The sequence below is a fragment of the Erythrolamprus reginae genome, chromosome Z (genome assembly GCF_031021105.1).
Source record: "Erythrolamprus reginae isolate rEryReg1 chromosome Z, rEryReg1.hap1, whole genome shotgun sequence".
Classification (NCBI taxonomy): Eukaryota; Metazoa; Chordata; class Lepidosauria; order Squamata; family Dipsadidae; genus Erythrolamprus; species Erythrolamprus reginae.
In genome coordinates, this window is record NC_091963.1 from 29005532 (window position 1) to 29028773 (window position 23242).

Below are 23242 nucleotides of genomic sequence, written 5' to 3' on the forward strand. Positions count from 1 at the left end.
TGCCGCTGAGCAGATCAGCTGCTGGGCGGCTGCAGCAGCAGCGAGCAGACGAAGATCCGGGTTTCCCCGCCGCCCACGCAAAGGGGAAAGCCCAATTCGGCTCCTCGCTGCTGCCGCCGAGCAGATCAGCTGCTGGGCGGCCGCAGCAGCAGCGAGCAGACGAAGATCCGGGTTTCCCCGCCGCCCACGCAAACTCCACCATCTGCGCATGCGCGGCCATGGAAAAAGGGCGTGCATGCGCAGATGGTGTTTTTACTTCCGCAACCCTACATCGCGAAAAATCGATTATCGCGAGGGGTCTTGGAACGGAACCCTCGCGATAATCGAGGGATCACTGTATTTACTTTTACTCATCTAACATCTGTTTATTACCAAAAATAATGTACAATTAAAATTAGGTGAGTATTTAAAAGAGACAGAATCTTTTCAATTGCAGCCTCCCCTTGTGACATACCTACTAGCTTTTCAATACCAGATTGAAGCATTCCATATCACCCAGGTATTTGAAGGGTTAAAATCATCTGCAAAATCAAATTGGTCTGGCCTTAATTTCCAGCTTATTTCGGGACAATAGTATAATACCCTTTACAATCTGTAATACCTTTCATTTGATACAGCAGTAGTAGATGACAATGAGGGTGCTTAGTGCAAGGACATAGAGGGTTTGGTGAACTGGCATAACAAAAGCAGCCTTGTTTTAAACGTAGGAAAAACCAGAGAGATCATTGTTGATTTCAGAAAAAGTAGGCACAGCTGCACACCTCTGAGTGCGATTCACCTGTGGATCACCTGGTGGTTCTCAATGTGCAGTTAACGAATAGGCTGGCTTGGTTACTCAACTGTGACACACTGGAGAAGTAGGCACAGCAGTGCCGGCATTTTCTGTGTTGCATGAGAAAAGGACATCTTCCTTCCCCTGTTCTTACCACTTTCTACAGAGGGACAGTCAAGAACACCCTATTGTATTGCATTACATCGGGTTAGGAAGCGTTATTGCTTCAGACAGGAAGGCAGTGCAGAGAGTGGTAAAGATGGCAGAGAAGATCATTGGCAGTTCATTTCTGTTTATCCAGGATATAGCATATAAGCGATGCTTGAGCAGGGTCTGCAGGATTGTCTGGGACACTACACATCGTCTTCATGACCTTCATTTTCCTTGTTAACTTCTGGGAGGAGCCTTTGTGGGATCTAAAGTAGAACATTTATTGATTGATTGATAGATTGATTTGATTTGTATGCCGCCCCTCTCTGCAGACTTGGGGCGGCTGACAACAATAATAAAACAGTGTACAATAAACAAATCTAATATTTAAGAATTTCTAAAAGCCCATTATTTTAAAAACATACAGCACAAGCATACCATACATAAAACTATATAAGCCTGGGGGAGATGTCACAATTCCCCCATGCCTGACATCAGAGGTGGGTTTTAAGAAGTTTGCGAAAAGAAAGGAGGGTGGGGGCAATCCTAATCTCTGGGGGAAGCTGGTTCCAGAGGGTCAGGGCCGCCACAGAGAAGGCTCTTCCCCTGGGTCCTGCCAGACGACATTGTTTAGTCGACGGGACCCAGAGAAGGCCAACTCTGTGGGACCTTACCGGTCGCTGGGATCCAGTCACAGATTTTGTTATTTATTTTTTATTAATTTATTTTGTCCAATACACAATGAGGGTTTTAGTGGGGATATATAGTGAGGCAGAACCCACAGCCACTCCGTCTTATCAGGGTTGAGTTTGAGTCTGTTGATACCCATCCAGTTCTTAAGTAGAGGTACCACTGTATATCTCTTTGGGTAAATATATACCTTCTATTGAGAGCAAACAACAACATTTCATTTTTAATGTGAGTCAGAGTTCTTACCGTAAAAAAAATGACAATAAAGGTTATCTAATGTCATTTTATCTCATCTTATCTTGCCATTGATTATACCATCTAAATCATTGGATTCCCTTTTATTTTAAACATTTTTAGATAGAAACTTCCCACAGAGTTTATTTATCAGATAGATCAGAGTGATAAAAATAAAAGCAAAATGTACATCAAGTCCAAAGAAACATATAATTGCTAAAATTGGAATAAATGAACAATAAACGAACAAAATTCACCCATCATAGAACTTCATTTTCTGGAAACTAAAATGGAAAAAGGACATAATGCTCAACTGACTATTGAGAAGCATGGATCTGTCTATCAGAGCAAAGTTTTTACATTGCAAAGAAGTATTAATTACAGCCAGGTGCAGAGTTATCAACTTTCCAATATCTCCCATTACCATTGACAAAATTCAGACATGCTCAGATCTTAGCGGATGGCCAGATTCATCAACAATACACGCAAAGCTTCTCCTGTTAGTCTATAGATAGGAATCCAAAAATTCAAGTAGAAAGATATTTCAGGGTCATCCCTTGTGTGTTACAATGTTGGCAGAAGAGTATGATACTTACAACTGATGTCTTCTACCACAACCCTTCCCCTTCACCAACAACCCACAAACTTTTCACCAACAGCCTACAAAACTTTTGCCAGACCCATCCTAGACTACTGCTCATCTGTCTGGAACCCATACCACATCTCAGACATCAACACCCTTGAAAATGTCCAAAGATATTTCACCAGAAGAGTCCTTAACTCCTCCACTCGAAACAGAATATCCTACGAAAATAGACTAACAATCCTGGGCCTAGAAAGGCTAAAACTACGGTGCCTAAAACACGATTTGAGTATTGCCCACAAGATCATATGCTGCAATGTCCTACCAGTCAATGACTACTTCAGCTTCAACCGCAACAACACAAGAGCACGCAGTAGATTCAAACTTAATACGAACCGCTCCAAACTTGACTGTAAAAAATATGATTTCAACAATTGAGTTATCGAAGCATGGAACTCATTACCGGATTCAATTGTGTCAACCCCTAACTCCCAACACTTCTCCCTTAGTCTCTCCACGATTGACCTCTCCAGGTTCCTAAGAGGCCAGTAAGGGGCGTACATAAGTGCACTGGTGTGCCTTTCGTCCCCTGTCCAATTGTCTTTCCTTTCTCTCACTTATCATATATATTTTCTTTCTTTCATATATCCTCTCCTCTAAGTTCACTTTATATTACTACATGTCTATTTTTCTTCCTATGTATTTGTGTATTGGACAAATGAATAAATAAATAAATAAAAATAAATAAATAAACTTAGCATTGTGCCAATATAGTAACTCTTCAAACATTTCTAACCAGGAAACATTGCATTATTAGTTCATTTTGTAGAACGTTTTGTTCCACAATGCCAACATCAACTGAAATACTTTACAACCAGCTGAAGTAATCATATGAGAGAAGGGCATTTCAGGTCAAAGCTATTTTGCCATGACTTTAAAAAAAATTGGCAGTCCTAATATATATATCTAATATGTAAGAAAGTTTATAATATTATGAATAATCCTATGCTATGTTATGCTATGATATGCTACCGTATACTGCACTAAACTACAATTCCTGTCACTATTAACACCACTTTTTAAATATTTTAAAAATTTAACATTGCTATGGTCATTGTATTCCTAATTACGAGAGTGCACAGTTGTTTCTGGGAGAATATCACATTTTTTTTCCTAACCAAATTGTTAAACAGTGAACACGGTTACTGGAAATATAAAGCAAACATTTAAAACTGAAACAAAATGAAAGCAACTCACATTAAAAAAATTACATTACAGATTTAACTCAGCGTATGGCTTTCTGCTGATTTTTGGTAGAAATTCTGCCAAATTCCAAAAATATCAATATGACTTACCATTTACTTTCCATAGCATCTGAAATCCAGTAGACTCATTTATTTGGTCAGAAAAAAACACCACATGAAGACTGGAATTCGTGGTACCTCCAGATGGGGGAACAGTATCTCCACAAAATGTGTCAATCAAAGTGGATTGAGCATTAGGGCCATCATAAAGCTGAAAGGAAGCAGAAAAGATTTATATCTGAGATGCTTGTTATATTTTTAAAAATATCTGGTTTAATAAAAAAGATCATGATTAAGTATATGCTCTCTCTAAGTGGAATCTACTCCATTTTTTTCATTGTACCTTCATTACGGGCTTCCTAGCCTTCCAACTATCATAGAGCAATTTTTTGCAGCAAGAAAACATTTATAGTAAAGGAGGGTCTCTGTTAGGGGAATTTATATTCTCACTTCAGAAAAGATGACACTGGCATTGGCACTTAGATTTATATACCGCTTCACAGGGCTTTACAGCCCTAAGAGGTTTACAGAGTCAGCACAGTGCCTGGAACAATCTGGGTGCTCATTTTACCGATCTCAGAAGGATGGAAGGCTGAATCAACCTTGAGCCGGTGAGACTCGAACTGCCAAAGTATTGGCAGCCAGCAATCAGCAGAAGTAGCCTGCAGCAGTGTTCCCTCTAATTTTTTTTTGGGGTGGGCAGAAAAGTATAGTGTCTGAGCGGCAGTCCCTTTGGGACTGGGCGGCACAGAAATAATAAACAAACAAACAAACAAACAAACAAACAAACAAACAAACAAACAAACAAACAAAAAACCCACCCTGTTTTGCCTCAGAGAATTTCAAAATAAAATACTGTACTGTGTGTCTATAACAGTGAGCTCATAATAGGGCAACTCTATCAATATCAAAATGCCACTTAAATAGTTGAGCTAGTTTCAAACTAGATTTTGATTTTCTTTCTCTCTTCCTTACTCCCATTATTTTTCTTTCTCTTTTCCTTCCTCTCTTTTTTCTATCTGTTTCTCTCTCTTCCTCTCTTCCTCTCTCTCTCCTTCCCTCTCACTCTTTCCCTCTCAGCTTCTGGGCAGGTTTGGAAAACTCTGAGTTGATGATGATTTTTAAGTGAGCGATTGCTCACTGCTCAGCTTAGAGGGAACTATGGCCTGCAGTACTGCATTCTAACTATTGCGCCACCACGGCTCATATGCCAGCATTGGATCTATTGTAAGGGAAGATTGTTGCTGCTGGTGCGCTGAGTCTGCAACATGGGGATTCTCGCATGCATGCATGTGTTATGCACATGTGCGTACACGCATTCCCAGCGTGATTTTGCTTTCATGTATGCACAGGAAGTGAAAGCGTGCCGAAATCTCGTGAGGGGACGCATGTGTGCGTGCAAGATTTTTGCATGCATGGAAGCAAAAAATTGCAGAAATCCACTCATGAGATTTTGCTTCTGCGCATGCGTGACTGCTACCGATGCACAGCCATCTACCGCACTTGTAGCAACCCACCACTGATCTATTGATATGAGGGCAGGAGCATATGCACTTTCCTCTACATTTGAGTAAATGGCATAACATCCAGAGTATTATTTGCAATTGCTACAGCTGTGGATTTCAAGATAAATCCTTGGCTCATGCAATCAGAATAAAAAGCAGATCACAGAGAACTTTCCAAGGACTTGGAAATGTGGGTTGTGTCCTTTAACCAATGTTCCTGTCCTGCTTTAACTTCTCACTCGAGATTTATTTAGTTTGTGAACAGGATCACAGTGAAAAGATGGTTCAAAAGAATCTGGAACTGACAATAATTTGTCTCAGAAAACACTCTTTCTCTTCAAGTGTTCATTCTTGCCATTTAATCATTTGAGAGAAAGGCCTTCCTCCAACGCCAGTTTCATTTTTGGCAGTCATTCTGCACAGACTATTTTTCGCAAATGGACAATAATTTCATGTTGCCCTGCTTCAGTTTGGTCCCCAAGGGACGACATTTTTAAATTCGACTGAAAATAAGACAGCTGTAAATATTAAAAAGCTCAACGATAGCTAAAGTGGAATGCATCCACTGGAATTTTGCAGTGGTTAGAATAGGAAAAGGACAGCTGCGTTATCTTGGATATCTGGATGGCTATTCATTCCTCAGAAAAGTGCAGAAAACTCCAAAAATTAGAATATCATGCAAAAGGTCATTTATTTCAGTAATGCATTTTAAAAGGCAAAACATAATATATGAGAGAGACTCAATACATGCAAGGCAAGATAGTTCAAGCTGTGATTTGTCACTATTGTGATTATGGGGTACAGCTCATGAAAACAGCAAATCCCCCATCTTAGAAAATTAGAATATTACATGCGATTAATAAAACAAGAATTATACATAGAACAATATCGGACCTCTGAAAAGTATAAGCATGCATATGTACTCAGAACATATTTGGGCCCCTTCTGCAGCAATTAGTTTCTCATTGCGGCATGTCTCATACAGTGATCCCTCGAGTATCGCGAGGGTTATGTTCCAAGACCTCTCGCGATAATCGATTTTTTCACGATATAGTGGTGCAGAAGTAAAAACACCATCTGCGCATGCGCGCCCTTTTTCCCATGGCCGCGCATGCACAGATGGTGGAGCCGGGGAGCGATGAAAGTGCGGAAGCCGACAAAGATTGCTTTGAATGTCGGCTGCCCCCGCCCCCCCCCCAGTGCGTCCGGCACCCTCGCCGCTACCGCCCGCCCGCCGCTCGCCCGCCCGCCCGATCCACCCCTCTCACCAGCTTTCAGACACGGGTCCTCCTGCAGCAGCGCTGCCGAGCAGATCAGCTGCTGGGCGGCCGAAGAAACCTTCCCTGGGTCTTCCCCACCGCCCACGCAAAGGGGAAACCCCGATCTTCGGCTCCTCGCTGCTGCTGCGCTTCCGAGCAGATCAGCTGCTGGGCAGCCGAAGAAACCTTCCCTGGGTCTTCCCCGCCGCCCACGCAAAGGGGAAACCCCGATCTTCGGCTCCTCGCTGCTTCCCGCCCGCCGCTCGCCCGCCGCTCGCCCGCCCGCCCGCCGCCCGCCACTCGAGAGCAAGAGGGGGAGAGATAGAGAAAGAGAGAGAAGGAAAGAAAGAGATGAGAGAGGGAGGAAGAGAGTGTGAGAGAGGAAGAAGCAAGATAGAGAAAGAGAGAGAGAAAGAAAGATGAGAAAGGAAGGAAGAGAGTGACGTCATCGAGTGGGAAAAACCGCGTTATAGCAAAAAAACCGTGGAGTATTTTTTAATTAATATTTTTTGAAAAATCGTGGTGTAGCCGTTTCGCGAAGATCGAGATCGCGAAAATCGAGGGATCACTGTACACTACATTTCATTACATTACTGAAATAAATGAACTTTTGCATGATATTCTAATGTTTTTAGTTTCATCTGTACTTTCAAGAGATGACTCCAGAGTGATGATATTCACCTTTTCTCATTTTATATTTTGCATTAGAGTATTGACGGAAAGTAATGATTGCAGTTTCTCTAGTATTTCTAATTTAGACATTAAACTTAGTCTCCAAAAGAAACAGTATCAGAGTTATTTTTCCTTATTGAAAAAGTACTGGTGCAATCCAGCCCTTTTATTTTATTAATATAGAGTTCGAAATTACTTATTTTCCAGCCACCAGATGCCCTAGGGCAGTGATGGCGAACATTTTTTCCCTCTGGTGCTGAAAGAGCGGGTACGCACATTTTCACTCATGCACAAGTGCCCACACCCATAATTCAATGCCTGGGGACGGCGAAAACAGCTTCCTCCACCCCATTCTCTGGAGGCCGGCAACGGCCTGTTTCCCAATTTCTGGTGGGCCCAGTAAGATCATGGTTTGCCCTCCCCAGGCTTCAAAGGCTTCCATGGAGCCATGGGAAGGTAAAAGTGCCCTCCTCCATCCCCCTGGAGGCACTCTGGAAGCCAAAAACACCCCCCAGAACCTCTGTGTGAGCCAAAATTCAGCTGGCCAGCACACACATGAACGTTGGAGCAGATACGGCTCCACGTGCCATCTGTGGCACCCATCCCATAGGTTCGCCATCACTGCCCTAGGGAGAAATGTGTGCTCTGAATAATATTATTCAGTCCATCTTAACTGAAATTAATAGAAACAATATTTAGCACTCAACAAATCCAGCACATTGGCTATCTAACTATGACTACCTTTCAAATGAAATCATCCTTCCTTAATGCTGATCTCAAATGGTGCCCAAAAGTAATGTGATGGAATGGAAAACAAAGCTGAAACCTGATAGTCCTTGACTTACAACCATTCATTTAATGACATCTCTGATTTACAATGGTACGGAAAAAGTGATTTGTGGCTGTGTTTCACTCTTAGAACTGCTGCTGCATATTCAGCCTTTGATTATCCATTCATAGCCATCCATCCGTCTATTTATGTAGATACATAATCATTCAAAAGCACGCAGAGGTGGCCTCCAGCCAGTTCAGAATGGTTCAGGTGAACCCCTTGTTAACTTTTTGCTAGTTTGGCAACCTGGTTGATACTTCACTGGCTGGCTCATCCCTCACCCCACCTGGCCCCTCCCAGCAACTGCTTATCTTGCCTTGGTCGCTCACCTAGAATCAGAGGTGGCTTCTTCCTGGTTCAAACTGTTTTGCCTGAACCTGTAGTAACCCTCTACAATTTTATGCATGATATGTATGTACGTATGTTTGGTTTTATAATATGGGTTTTTAACTGTTTTGGTATTGGATTATTATTATATGCTGTTTTATTGCTGTTGTTAGCCGCCCCGAGTCTGCGGAGTGGGGCGGCATACAAATCCAGTAAATAACAATAATAATAACAATAACAATAATAATAATAATAATAATAATAATAATAATAATAATAATAACCCCCTGGTGATGTCACAATGATATCACAGAATTGTTGTTACGGGTCCATGGATGCCCCCAGGGGTGGGCTGCTGTACGGACAGGGGGGGACGCAGTGGGGTAGCGAAAATGGAGCTCCAACCCAGAGCACCCAATTTGCACTGAAAGATGTTGAAAGAAAATGCAGGGCATAATCCACACCCACAGTGTGGTAGTAAAATTTTTGGTAGCCCTTCACTGGATGCCACCATCTTTTGGGGGGGGGGGGGGGGAATTTATTTTTTTGAAATTTCTTTTTATTTTTCAATTTTCCTGGATTTTTCTTTTCCTTCTGCATATATGCAGGAGCCGAGTTTCTGGCACTGTGCATATGTCGCCATCTTGTTTTTGGCTTTTTTTCGTTGAAATTATTTTTAAAAAGTAGGCACTACACCTGTGCACGAGGTGTGGCCATGCGGCATGACCACACAGTGCAGGAGGAAGGGAACTGACAGCTGGGTAAGTTAGAACCCATTCGTGCCTAGTGACACTTATGGCCCAGCTGTTCTCTGATTCCTTGCCCGAGCACAGCTCTAGATCTGCTGTGCCACCTTGGCCCATCCCCTGGGCATGCACACAATTGCTGCAATTGGCATCCCTGGGGACTGCTTGCTGAGTGCTGCCTTTCATCCAGGATGCAGAACCTCTTTCACTTGGAGCTTCCTGTGTGCACATCCAGGCAGCAGGGGTGAAGTGGTACTAGCACCTCCATGCCCTGCTTGCTGTCCTTTCTCTGGGATCGCCCCACCCCACATCCCTAACTGAGTGTGAAGAAAGGAAGAGGTGGGAAGGAGAGGGCATGGGACTCAGGGCGGGGCTTCTACCCGCTAGCTGCCATTGGATTGCACAGGCTTTGGGGGCACATGGGGGCGGAGGTGGCATGTGGTTTCTGGCATTTTGGGAGGGGGAGGAGAATGCAGAGCTGCTCTTTTGTCACAGGCATGAAAGCAACAGAGGAGAGGGTGGACAAAACTGGACGCTTCACAGGGTTTTTTTAATGGTCAGTGGCTTCCCATTTTGATCCCTTTCTCCTGTCGTTGCCTCTGCACCAGTGAAGGGCTGCAAAAATTATTACTACCACACTGTGGGTGTGGCTTATTTTGTGGGTGTGGCTTGCTGGCCATGTGACCATGTGGGAGTGGCTTGAGGATCATGTGACCAGGGTGGTGGCTTAAAGGTCATGTGACTGGCTTAAAGGTGACCAACCTGACATCACTCATGTCAAGGGTTTGGATTAAGGTTGGGATGCCTGCCCACTCCTTGCCTGAAAGAGATACATTTTCCCTCTCTATTTACTATTACTGAACATCTATTTACTATTTACTATTACTGAACATTAATTCTCTTTATATATGCCATATGTATGACATACAGGCACACAAAAATATACATTAGCTCTTCTAAAATTATACCCTTTCAACCTCATTTACTGTGAGAGGAAAAACACACCCAGAGCCCAGAAGGGGGGGGAAATTATTATTATTTTTCTACCGGTTCTGTGTACCTGACCAAAATTTTTCTACCGGATCTGCGTACCTGACTGTACCTGTAGGAGCCCATCACTGCTCTGTGCCTGATGGAACTCTGCATGACTCTCAGCTCACATTCCAACCCATGTATGTGCATGTGTGTATGGGCACATGGACCTAAGTTTTCCCTCCTTTGTAACCCAGCGCTGTGAAAATGGAAATAGAATACCCTACGAGACTAGACTTTCAATCCTGGGCCTAGAAAGTTTAGAACTAAGACGCCTTAAACAAGATCTAAGTATTGCCCACAAGATCATATGCTGCAATGTCCTGCCTGTCGGCGACTACTTCAGCTTCAACCACAACAACACAAGAGCACGCAACCGATTTAAACTTAATATTAACCGCTCCAAACTTGACTGTAAAAAATATGACTTCAGTAACCGAGTTGTCGAAGCGTGGAACTCATTTATTTATTTATTTATTTATTTATTTATTTATTTATTTATTTATTTATTATTTGGATTTGTATGCCGCCCCTCTCCGAAGACTCATTACCGTACTCCATAGTGTCATCCCCAAACCCCCAACACTTTACCCTTAGATTATCTACAGTTGACCTATCCAGATTCCTAAGAGGTCAGTAAGGGGTGAGTACAAGTGCACTAGAGTGCCTTCCGTCCCCTGTCCTATTGCTCTCCTATATCTCCTATACTTTTCTTCTATTCCTATATCACTTCTTCTATTCTTTCATTGATATGTTCTATTACTATACCTTCTTTTCTATTATTTCTTAGATATATTTTACTATGAGTATCTCCTCTATAACCTTCATCATGTATTTTACTATGTGTATATAGATATATACCCACTAAAACCCTCATTGTGTATTGGACAAAATAAATAAATAAAATAAAGTGTCAGGACAGGCTTGGGGCTGAGAAAAAGAAGCATTCAAAAAAGAGAGGGAGCTTTCCTTAGTTTGCACTTTGAAGTTTACCATCACAGAAGTTTCTTTGAGTGTGTGTGTGTGTGCGAGGGGGGGGGCACAGGGAGGGGTGTCTCACGCATTGCAGCTGCAAAGTCATTGCAGCCTAAAAGCTAACAAAAGCACTTTTAAAAAAATGCTTGCTTTTCTCAGCCCAGCCTCTCCTGATCTTTTCCGCTTTCACAATGTTGGGCTTCAAGGGGTGCATGCGTGTGCACACACACACACAATCACGCTGAAGCAACGATGGGGGAGGAGTCAAAATGGGAAGTCTCTGTTGGAAGCCTGTGTCAGCTTTAAAAAGAAAAAATAAAGGGGGGGGGGAGGGAGAAGCAACTTGGTTGGAGATGCCCCAGTTCTAAAAGAAGAAAGCAATGTTGCGTTCTGTTTTGTCACAGACAGAACTTCATTGACAATCCAAGGGACTTGTGAGCTCTTAGGAAAGTATCCCCTCCTTGTGTGCTGCAAACAGCCATTTCCAGTGGGGAAAACAGGACAAAGCAGAGTGGGGAAAAATATTTTCCTTTGCTATATTTCCAATCTGAATTAGACCATGGCAGGCTCCCTAATAGGAGAACCCTTTTAAGGATTATTTATTATTTATTTATTTTATTTATTATTTAGATTTGTATGCCGCCCCTCTCCGCAGATTCGGGGCGGCTCACAGCAAGACACAACAATTCATAACAAATCCAAATAAATTTAAAAGATTTAAAAAGTACCCCATTTTTCTAACAAACACACACACAAACATACCATGCATAAATTGTACATGCCCGGGGGAGGTGTTTCAGTTCCCCCATGCCTGACGACAAAGGTGGGTTTTAAGGAGTTTACGGAAGGCAGGGAGAGTAAGGGCAGTTCTAATCTCTGGGGAGAGTTGGTTCCAGAGAGTCGGGGCCGCCACAGAGAAGGCTCTGGCCCTGGGGGCCGCCAACCGACATTGTTTAGTTGACGGGACCCGGAGAAGGCCCACTCTGTGGGACCTAATCGGTCGCTGGGATTCGTGCGGCAGAAGGCGGTCTCAGAGATATTCTGGTCCAGTGCCATGAAGGGCTTTAAAGGTCATAACCAACACTTTGAATTGTGACCGGAAATTGATCGGCAGCCAATACAGACTGCGGAGTGATGGTGAAACATGGGCATACCTAGGTAAGCCCATGACCGCTCTCGCAGCTGCATTCTGTATTAATAGAAAAGCAACTAGTTTACCTTTGCTCACACGCAAGCTGGCATACATAAAAAACTGAGGAGCTATCCATTACAGCCAACATTTGAACAGTTTTGCTATTGTCTGTGGACACTTCCACTAAATGCAAACATGGGATAAACTGAGACTGGCTTGTTCTCAGTCTTTGGACACAAAGTACTAGCAAAAGTGGCATTTGATCACAAGGCAAGGAGGCATTAAGAAATGCATTTGAGCATCCCAGAGGGGACAGGAAAGACAAAGAAGGAAAGAGAAGAAAGAAGGTAAAAAAAGGAAAGAGGGAAAGAATTAAATAATAATAATAATAATAATAATAATAATAATAATAATAATAATAATAATTTATTGGATTTGTATGCCGCCCCTCTCCGTAGACTCGGGGCGGCTAACAACAATGATAAAAACAACATGTAACAATCCAATAATAAAAACAACTAAAAACCCTTATTATGAAATCAAACATACACACAAACATACCATGCATAACTTGTAATGGCCTAGGGGGAAGGAATATCTCAACTCCCCCATGCCTGGCGGTATAAATGAGTCTTGAGTAGTTTACGAAAGACAGGGAGGGTGGGGGCAGTTCTAATCTCCGGGGGGAGTTGTTTCCAGAGGGCCAGGGCTGCCACAGAGAAGGCTCTTCCCCTGGAAGAAGAAAGGAGAATGAAGAGGGAAGCAAAAAAGGAAAGAGAAAAAAGGTAGGTAGGTAGGTGGAAGGAAGGAAGGAAGGAAGGAAGGAAGGAAGGAAGGAAGGAAGGAAGGAAGGAGATTATAATGAGAGGGAATCAGATTCTGAGGGAAGTTCTGCCTTAGCACTTTGCCACAAGGTTGTCCTTTCACTATTCCCTTGTCCCTTGTGCCTGACCTCTCTAGGTGGTCTCCCATCCTATTGCTGAAGAGGCAGCTTTGGTTATAAACCAGGTCTCTGACCCACACACTTTGTCCTCCTGCACATACCATGAGCAACACACCCAGTACAGAACACTAACAGCAGTCTTGAGGAGGTGGTAAGTGTAGCTGGCCGCCCCTTCGGGGAAGCAGGGCTGAACTGTGGGAGCTTGAGGGCTATGCTGGGCGCCCAGGGCTCTTGGCAGCCTGCGCTGCTATCCAGGGGTCCTTTACATGGCCTGAGAGGGATGGTGGTTTATTTATTTATTATTAATTGGACTTGCCCTTCCTCTTTGTGATAGCCCCTCAAAAGCCTCTTTTGTGACTTGCCTATCACACTCTTTAGCAAAGCATATGACCCATGTCTTCCCTTCAGTGGCCTACATCTATAGTATTTAGATAAAGTCAAAAAGGTTAACAACAGTTTTACAGAATTATAGATATGTTGAAGCTGGCCATGATAAGGAGAGGGAACAGAGGGGCTGGGCAAGGTGTGAGTGACATTGAGTTGGCTACATCCAGAGTTGGGCAGCAAGGGGGATGGGATGGAACGCTGTTCCACCAGCCGAAATGAAGCTTCACGTGCAGCTTCGTCATTGCCAGCGGTACACGCGAGCTTCGGCTTCTGCGCCTATGCAGCAGCCGAATCTCACCACTCCGCCTAGGAAGGAGAGAAGCTCATTGGGGAGATAACATTGCTCCCGCTTCGCCTGCTTGCCAGAGTCTCCCTGATGAGCTGCTTTCCTTCCTGACAAGCGGGTGAAGTGGGAGCGAAGTCATCTCCCCAATGAGCTGCTTTCCTTCCTGCAGGATTTCTTCCTGCTGGTGCAGGTGTGGGCTGCTAGCCGTAACGCTAAATTGAGCTCGTTGCCACGGCTGCCATGGCTTGTGAGTGCTAGCGGGGGCAGTGTGATTTTGTTTCTGCAACTGTGGAGCAAAATCACGCACGGAGCCGCAGGTGCACCCGTATTTTGGTGAGGTTTTTTGCTTCCGCGCATGCTGAAACACAGGTGCACCTGCAGCTCCGTGTGTGATTTTTCAACCTCCACAACTGCAGAAGCAAAATGGCGCTGGCCCCGCTAGCACTCACGAGCCACGGCGGCAAGCCCAATTTAGTGTTCAGGCTAGCAGCCTACGTTCTGGTTAACAGCTTCATCCTCATTTTTGCCTACCATGAATTTGGCCGGAGCAGCAGATGGGGCTGTGGTGGGAAGGGGAGAGATGGCCACTGGGCTGGGCTGAGCTGGGCAGCCGAGGGGGACTGCGTTCCCATCCGTTGCCTCTGTGTCCGAGTTGTCGGAGGATAGCAGCACCAACTTCTCCACTTTGGAAGAGTACCCTGGCCCCACGTTTTCACAGTTTCTGCCAGCTTTGGTCATGGTGGCAGTGAGAGGAACTAAAGGAGGGCTTGGGTGCTTGGGAGAGCAGGAGGTTTCTTCTCCTCCAGGCCGGTACAATCTCTCTCTGCCCTTTCCATGGTGGTGGGGCTGGTCCTGGGGTTGCCCTCCTTGGCTTCTGGGGATGGCTCCAGCTCCTACTCCTCCTCTTCTTGCTCCTTGGGCAGCAGTTGGAAACTCAGCTCCTGCTCCTCTGAGCCCAGCTGGTGGCTCCTGGGTGGGACGGCTTTGACGCATAACTCTGCGTATGCGCAGAAAATGGAAGGGCGGGCATGTGTGTGCGCGCCCCCCATGGCCCCCTCCTGAGCATTCCAGTAGGGCTGCAAATGGCTGCCCTTTACTGGCTACACCCACCCAGTCACATGACCACTCAGCCATCGCCATCCACCCAGTCATTAGGGCAGAGAATTGGTTGTTAAAAATTTGTAGCTCACCACAATTATCTATTAGATGTTCCCTTATTTCTCCTTACCTCTCCTTGCATTGGGGTTACTTGGGAAAGCATATGAAAACTTTCCCCCTCAATTCCTAATCACTAAACATGGTTAATTGTTGTGGTTAGCTCTGGCCCTGCTCCTGCCCCAAGGACAGTGGATGTGGGGGAGACATCCACATGCTGCAGGCCTGTTTTGCCCCCGGTGGAATCTGCTGATGAAGGCTCCTCTGACCAAGAAGACATGAGTGACAGGGAGGAGGAGAGTGTGGCAGACAGCTCAGAAGGAGATCAATTATCTAGCTCCTCCTTGGATTCAGAACAAGAGTTAATGATACAGCCATGCATGCGGAGAGCGATGCATAGGCAACAACAACTGAGAGATTATTATCAAAGAAAATGAGGCCACCCGTGGTTGGGTGGGGCTGTGGTAATTAGTGAGGCTGCTATAAATAGCAGCCTGTGGGTTTGGCCATTGTGGAGGATTATCTGATTGTTGTGTTTCCTGACTGCTTTATTGACTTTGACCTTTTGTGTGCTGATTTTCTCCCGCTTTGAAACTAAACCAGGGCAAAGTGTGTTTCACTTTGTGAAAGAAGGACTGTGAATTGCCTCACAGCTGCAAGCTAAGTATCACAGAACTGATAAGGGACTTGTACAAATTACCAGTTTGTTTGGAGACGAGTGCTCTTTGCTATACCAAAAGAGGGCTTGGTTTAAGTGAATTTTCAGTATAAAGAACATTGTTTTGAATTTTCAAATGTGTGTGTGTCTGAAATTTGTACCTGTGAATTTTTGGGAGGATTCTACCAGAGAGCCTGACAGAACAGTTAATATTGTTGTTTCTCCTTTGATGAGAACTCACTTCATAAGACAAATGTGTGGCAAGTTGTGACAAGCTGAGAATAAACAACTTGGAGCATTCTAGATATTGTTAACAATAGTTCCCATGATTTCTGAACACCAGTTGGGATTTATACATCTGAGAGTGGGACCAAATTTTCCCTTATTAAGATAGAGCAATAGAATTTACAATGGTAGAACTGTAATTAGTTTTCTGCAACAGAGGAAAAAGGCATGTTGCTGTGACATGGTCGGGTGTATGTGCTGAGAAACGCGTACAACTAAAAATAATCCATTAGTCATTCATTTTGGGATTTAGTTGTCTGAGACCCCTCCCCCATCTCTTTGGTGGCACCATGGAAAAACAGTCTGGTAGTCATTTGAGGCTTATTATAATTAGAGGGCACTTCTTCTTGCATCCTGTAGATTACTACTGTGGTTTTACTTCTGCTTCAGATGGCCTGATGCTAAGTTTCTTAACTATTTAAGGATCAGATGCATAAGCTAATGCTGCATAAGAAGAAGTAGGGTGTCATATGTTCAATAAAAGCCCCTTATTGGGAAGACTTGAAAAATCAGATATGCTGAAATATGTTTCAAATTGTAGGGAGCCAATGCAGATTTCAACCATGATTTTCCTTTTACTAGTCAACTTGTATTATCAAACTTCTTGTTTTAAAAAAAAAGCTTTTAAAAATGTATTTTAAAGTAATATTTGTAGAAGAATAGTGATAAAATTAATTTCAGGCAACTTTACCTTTTCTGTTTGATATTATTATAATTGAGATAGATATTAACAGGCTATTCTCAGTGCCAATTTTTTAATATTTGGAAACATTATGTCATCAAAATTTGGCAAAAAAATGTTAAAAACTCACTGCATGTTGACTTTTATTAGAATGCCTCTAAAAAAACCCCTCTAAACCAAATAAAATGGGAGCTTGTTGCATATCATATCCATCAAACTGAAAAGTGTTCATTTTTGGCTTATAAAAAAGCTGCAAAATTATGTACAACAGGGGTGTCAAACTCAAAGCGTGCAATCCAGTTGCAGCCCAGTGGCTGCTTCCTGCGGAGCCTCCTGGAAACAGCAAAGGACTGGCTCACAGTGCCTCTGCCAGCAAAAATGGAGCTCAGGAGGGCTATGCATGGCCCATTGGGCTCTGTTTTTGGCTCCAGACCTCTGCCAGCAAAAATAGAGCTCAGGGAGACCACACATCGGCTGCAGGCAGTCATCACATCCAAAAACAGAGCCCAGGTGGGCTGTACGTGCCCTCCCCCAGGCTCAGTTTTTGCTGGCGGGTGTGTGTGTGTGTGTGTGTCAGGAGGCTGCCTCGATGAGTGTTGTTGAGCTAACCACGTCCCTGGTCATGTGCCCCCAGACCACATTCCCCCAGCTCCCCAAGGTCAAACACAACCCTGATGTGTCCCTTAATGAAATCAAATTTTGACACCCCTGATAAATGTACAGAGCTATAATATAAGTGATTCAAGTATTTTCAAATATAATGAAAAACAGTAAGTTTTAATATTAAATGGTATACTAATCTGATTGTTCCTAACCTTTAAAGGACTTAACTAGAAATAAATTATTAACGGAGAATGAAAGATATACAAGCATATGTGGGCTTTGGAAATTTAAGGACCAAGGAAGATTTACTATAGAATGTTTCTGGTCTGGGTTAACATTAAATAAGAATGCTGTTGTTTCAACAATTATCCGAGTCCATGGAGAGGAGCGGCATACAAATCCAATCAATCAATCAATCAATCAATCAATCAATCAATCAATATCCACAATCAACTTAGACCTTAAACAAAAGAGCAAAGAAATACTTCTGTGTTTGGCATTGGGTGTGACTGAATATCACACACTTTTCCTGATACTTCAAATTCCTATAAATTGGGAAAGTGGAAGTTATGGACTAATTATCATCTGATTAGAACAGATATTGAAAGAGTAATGTCTTCAGGCTTGGAAGGAACAGAAAGCAGTGCTACAGACATTTCCTCTATAAGGAGTGATATATTTAATACTATATTTCAAAATAAAGGATAAAATTTGCATTTCATACCTTTAAATGGTCACGTTCACATTTGTTACCCCCTTTGGTACTAAGTGCTTGGAAACTGTAGTTCAGGGTGTTACCGGTTGTAGTTTGGATGGTCCAGTCGCAATATACACCTGGAGGGTAATTGTTAGGGTAGTTCAAACTCTCCAAAATGCCTTGGGAATGGTTGACAATTATTATACCCTCGCAAACTTGGAAAAAGAAAAAAATATATTTATTTTTTAATTAAAAAAATACAATCTTTATTGACAATAAATGGGGAAGGGGTACATAAAATGAAGAGACTGTACAGCTACACATATAAATGTGAACTTTAAATATGTTTTAGTAGATTGCATTACACATTTAGGAAAAGTAAGAAAAGAAAGGGAGAGAAAGAAGAAAAGAGACAAAAGAAATGAGAAAAAAGAAAAGAAAAGCAGATTTGTATCTATAAATCTGTAAAAAGTTGTGCTTATTGTCACCCTATGTGTTGACTGTTGAACTTCAGCTTCTAGGTTCATTGCTATCAGTGTTCATTTTCTATATTCTTTATTTCTATTTTAAGAATGTAAAGAATCTATTGATATCAGTAAGTAAATGCAATCAGAAGATAGGTGTTTGTATGATGATTTTACAAAAAGGGATATGTATTTTAATTTTAAAATAAAGTATAGAATTCTAAAGTACAAAATAAACCCTGAAAAGGCAAATAACCTTTAATGTAACATTAAAGGCAAATAAACTTTAATGACTTTCAAAAAAGGATCAGGAACATTTTCTGATAAGAATCCTACTCATTGATCTTCTCCAACAAATTCTTTTTCATCTTCCATGCTCTCAATAAATGTCATTTTGGAAAGACAAGGTTATGAATGTAACATCTAGACTACTTGAAATGATGTTGTAGCTTTAGGCTGTTTACAAATGAAAATGTTTTCTGATAAATAGCAAGGGACTTTGTGATTTGAATAAATATCCTGCAATAATATGTGATTGAAAATAAAAGAACAGCCCTACATAAGGTGGCAACTAGGGTAATTCTAGATTATTTAGAGGTGGGTTTTTTTCAGGTATAGCATAATTAGTACTGGATCTTCTGTTTTAATTATTTTAATGTGATAGAGGAGAATCTGAAGTAGCAGTTAAAGGCACTGTTAAATTCTAGCTCCGCATTAGGCATATAAGCTATTTGGGTCTTTGGGCCACTGATTCTTTAAATCTGGGAAAAAAGCAGTTGCAAACTACTTCTGCCCAACTGTCATGAATCAAGGTTAATGTGAATACATGTGTACATGCGTGGGTGCACCACCTCATACACAAACGTACATTTTTACAATGATAACAGTGCATTTTTTAAAAAAACCTACATTTCCCTGAATTTATAAAAGAAAGACGGAACAATAATTACACCAGCCATGTCTCCGTTATCTTTTCACTTTAAGATTACAATTGCGCATTATCCTGAATGTAACATCCACTTAAAATTCTTCTATAGGTTCATTCAAACAGCTGGTAGGACTTAGTTAAAATATTTCAACTTACCTTGCTTAAAATGAGCAAGGAAACCTCTTCCATTTAAAGAGTCACCTGTCCTTAGTTTTATATACATATTATTTCCAGTAGAACGCAATGGGGGCAAGATCTGATTACCAGAAAAGTTGCCTAACATGTTACTGTTGCTACTGTTGCCATCATACACCTGTGGTTATTGGGATATATAAATATTTTTTTAAAAAAAACATATTAATATATAGCAAATAAAGTTTTTTTGAGGGATTGAAACTTGCTTTTGGTTATTTTATATATATGTTCTTGTAGCTTTCTTGGAAATATGACTTAGGCTATTATCAGCCAGCAATCAATATTCTTAAAACGTTGCCTAACCATGAACGGGCTATATGAGCCAATCAAGATCGAAGGAATCAAACTCCTAGCAGTGTGAGCAGAATTAGCTTCCAATACTGCTTCTAACTACTGTGCCACCACAGCTCTATATGATACACAATATATGCCATGTATCAGTAGCGGATTGCAAATTATTTCGCTATGGGTTCGTGCAATCCACTGCTGTCATGTATCACTTCCTTGCTTCAAGGAAAATCTTGACCCTCACTCTAGGGAAAAAAAGGTTAAAATTAAAAGAAAGGACAGTTTTGATAAGATGCCAAAAGAAGAGACAGCCCTATCCTACAGGAAAACCTTACGTTATTGGCAGCCCTATCATTGAAAGCCCTAAAGAGTTCAAGAATTCAAGGTGACTAGGTTATAGGCACTTTTATAATCCCATCTTCCTAAAAGTTTAGCATTTTATAACTCTAACATCTTGGAAATACTTGAAAGGAATTTAATTTTTGCATTCCTTTATTTTCTAGCAAGATTGAAATGAAGGTGAACTGATATAGAGGTAGTCCCAGACTAAGGTTCATAGCTGAGCTCAGAATTTTGATCATAAGGTGTAAAGTGGATCGCTCATATAACTGTGCCTGATTTTATGACTTTCATTAAGCAAACATATTGTTTGCTACTGGATGGCTTTTGCTAAACACTGAAAATTACACAAAAACATCATAAACTATATCCACATGACTGAAAATGGCCATAAAAATGTCTAAAATATACCTTTATTCCGGTACAATGATTGCCTGGGTGAAAAACGTTGGCCACAATATATATAGAGAGGAATGGGAACAGATTTGGAAGAGAAATATCAAATGAACAAAATCCACAATATACAAAGAAAACCAATATAAAATGCTATACCGTTGGCATCTTCCACCTAAAAGACTAGCTAAAATGCACAAAAATTACAGTCCAATGTGTTGGAAATGTAAAAACACTCAAGGCACTTTCTTTCATCTATGGTGGTTATGTCCATAGACAAGAAAATATTGGGGAAAAAATAAATAATTGGTTGTGTCAAATAACAAATATAAAAATAGAATATACGCCAGAGTTTTGTCTACTGGGTATTATGAGAGGTACCTATTCTAAAAATGTAAAATATTTAAGCTTGCATATTACAACAGCTTCAAGGATTGTATTTGCACAGAACTGGAAAAATCCGCAAATACCTGAAGACAATGAAATCATCAAGAAAATATACGATTGTGCAGAGATGGACAGATTGACAATGGAGCTTCATAATAGAAAAGAATCGGATTATTATAAAACCTGGACAAAATGGTACCAATGGACAAAAAAAAGAAACTTAAAAGAAGCATTGAAATAAAATATTAAGAAATTCAAAAGCAATTAAAAGACAATATTGATAGGAATGTAGATATGATGTAGATTCATCTGTAAATATGATCATGTACTTTTTAAAAAATGCAAAAACTTAATAAATATGTATTAAAATATATATATATACCTTTATTCCTTTGAAACCTCTCTATGACAGATGTGGGTAATGCTCTTTTACTTCTAGAAATATGATCTAAGACTACTTCCACAGTGGAAAACTTATATTGCATAAATAATTGTTCTTTCAGATATTAATATTAGCTATTATCATTCTTCCTCAGAGAAAATTATACTTACAGTAAGATAATCAAAGGAACAGGATGGATGAGGCTCTAGATGGAACTGATCAAAATAGATTTCAAGCACGCTTCCAGGATTTGCCTTTAGCAGCCAATAACATTCTGCATTTTGGTAATAGGGCATAGGGTAATTGGGAGACATGAATATGCCAGAAGAAGTAAGGATTCCACCACAACCTGAAAATAAGTAGAAAATTTCTGTTCAATGACAATTGATCAACTTTCTTTTCCCCCCCACTAGCACTATGTATTCTCTATTTACTTTTAGCATAGTTTGGAATTAGTAATGATTACTTTTTAGGTTAAATCCGTACTTCTTATAACTTTCAATATGTTGATAATTTCTTGCTATCCAGTTCTGAAATTGGAGAAATTCCAATTAAAGTCAAATTTATTTATTTTTTAATGTCCATATAGACATTTATAGAAAGAAATCTATGTATGCATATATGTCTAAACTTCTTGATATCTGTCTGCCAATTGTGTAGCTCATTCATTCAGGAAACCTTCTCATAATAAAAAGTGGCATAAAATATGTTCATTTATATACCATCCTACTGATAGGGCTAGACCTAAAACCATACACTATCAAGCTTATAGTAGAAGAGTCCAGATACCCATAGGCTAGCCTATTTCATCAAAATGTTTTGACTCACTGAGAAAAATAATTTGGTCTCTGAAGAATAATTTGGTCTCTGAAGAATAATTTGGTCTCAAGTCAAGATCAGGCTGCTTTGATGGGTATAAACTGATAAAACTTGATAAACTGATATTTCTATACATATACATAAGCTGCTCCCCCTGAGCCAAGCAACCCAATAATTTCATTTAACTGATTAGAAATGGGGCAATGCTATGTATTATAGATTGAAACTCCAACAAAGCGACCTTTTGAAGATGTGTGGAATCAACATGTACAACAATTGTATTTTTAAAATGGTGAACAGTGGCACTATGCAAAGAGAGATTTTTTTATAAATTACAGACCAGGAATGAAATATTTTCTTTTGCTTTAATTTTAAACCTGTATAGGATCATACATGGTGGAATCTCTCTTAGAATAGTGTGAGTCTACTTCTGAAAATGTCTGGGGTTTTTTCCACATCAGGAAGATTTTGGCTTGTCCCATAGATCTCAATAGGCCAGGTTTAAGGATTTAAGAGGGAGTGGTGATAGTAATGTTAAAAAAAGAAGAAAAATCAAGGAAAATGGCCAAGGGAAATGAAAGAAATCAATTATCTTCTTTTCTTGTTACTTGCTAGAGAAATAACCTGATAGATACATTTTATTTTTTGATTTTACCTGTTGATGTTCCATCCCAAGAAGCTGAGAAGCCAGTACTTGTAGAAAACATATCACTCACAAACTTTATCCACAGATTATTACTATGAGAAACGGTAACAGGAGGCAACGAGGAGCCACAATACTTCCCAAGCAAAGGAGATGTTTCAAAACCTCCATTTCTGTAATCAAAAACCAATATATATATATAAAAAGAAAAATAATTAAACTTGAATCTCCAGTAAGACTACATTGACAAAGCACCAAATGTGTACTTACCAATAAGAAAATTCTTTTAAAACACTTTTAAATTTAAAAACCTCATTCAGACAAATAAATACAGGCAGAAAAAATAAAACAATTTCAAACTAGAAATATTCAGCTTTTAAAAAAGGACTGATTTCTCACTAAATATAGCTAATTTAGTAGAACAAATGGCTTCTTTGACCTCTAATTTTATGGAATTCCATTTCTATAAATTCCAACCAACTATTTGGAATAGAA

General features: G+C 40.9%; 1 protein-coding gene across 1 annotated transcript in view; it reads right to left on the reverse strand.

Annotated features, from left to right (window-relative positions):
• Nucleotides 1-212: 212 nt before the first annotated feature.
• Nucleotides 213-23242, reverse strand: part of CUBN (cubilin) — a 66665-nt gene continuing 43635 nt past the window's right edge. The window contains exons 10-15 of the mRNA XM_070728213.1: nt 22760-22920; nt 21456-21634; nt 19458-19614; nt 17937-18124; nt 3785-3944; nt 213-1188 (exon numbers count right to left, since the gene is read on the reverse strand). Of these exons, the coding sequence (XP_070584314.1) occupies nt 1160-1188; nt 3785-3944; nt 17937-18124; nt 19458-19614; nt 21456-21634; nt 22760-22920 (874 nt within the window). The 3' untranslated portion in view covers nt 213-1159. The remainder of the gene's footprint in view (nt 1189-3784; nt 3945-17936; nt 18125-19457; nt 19615-21455; nt 21635-22759; nt 22921-23242) is intronic.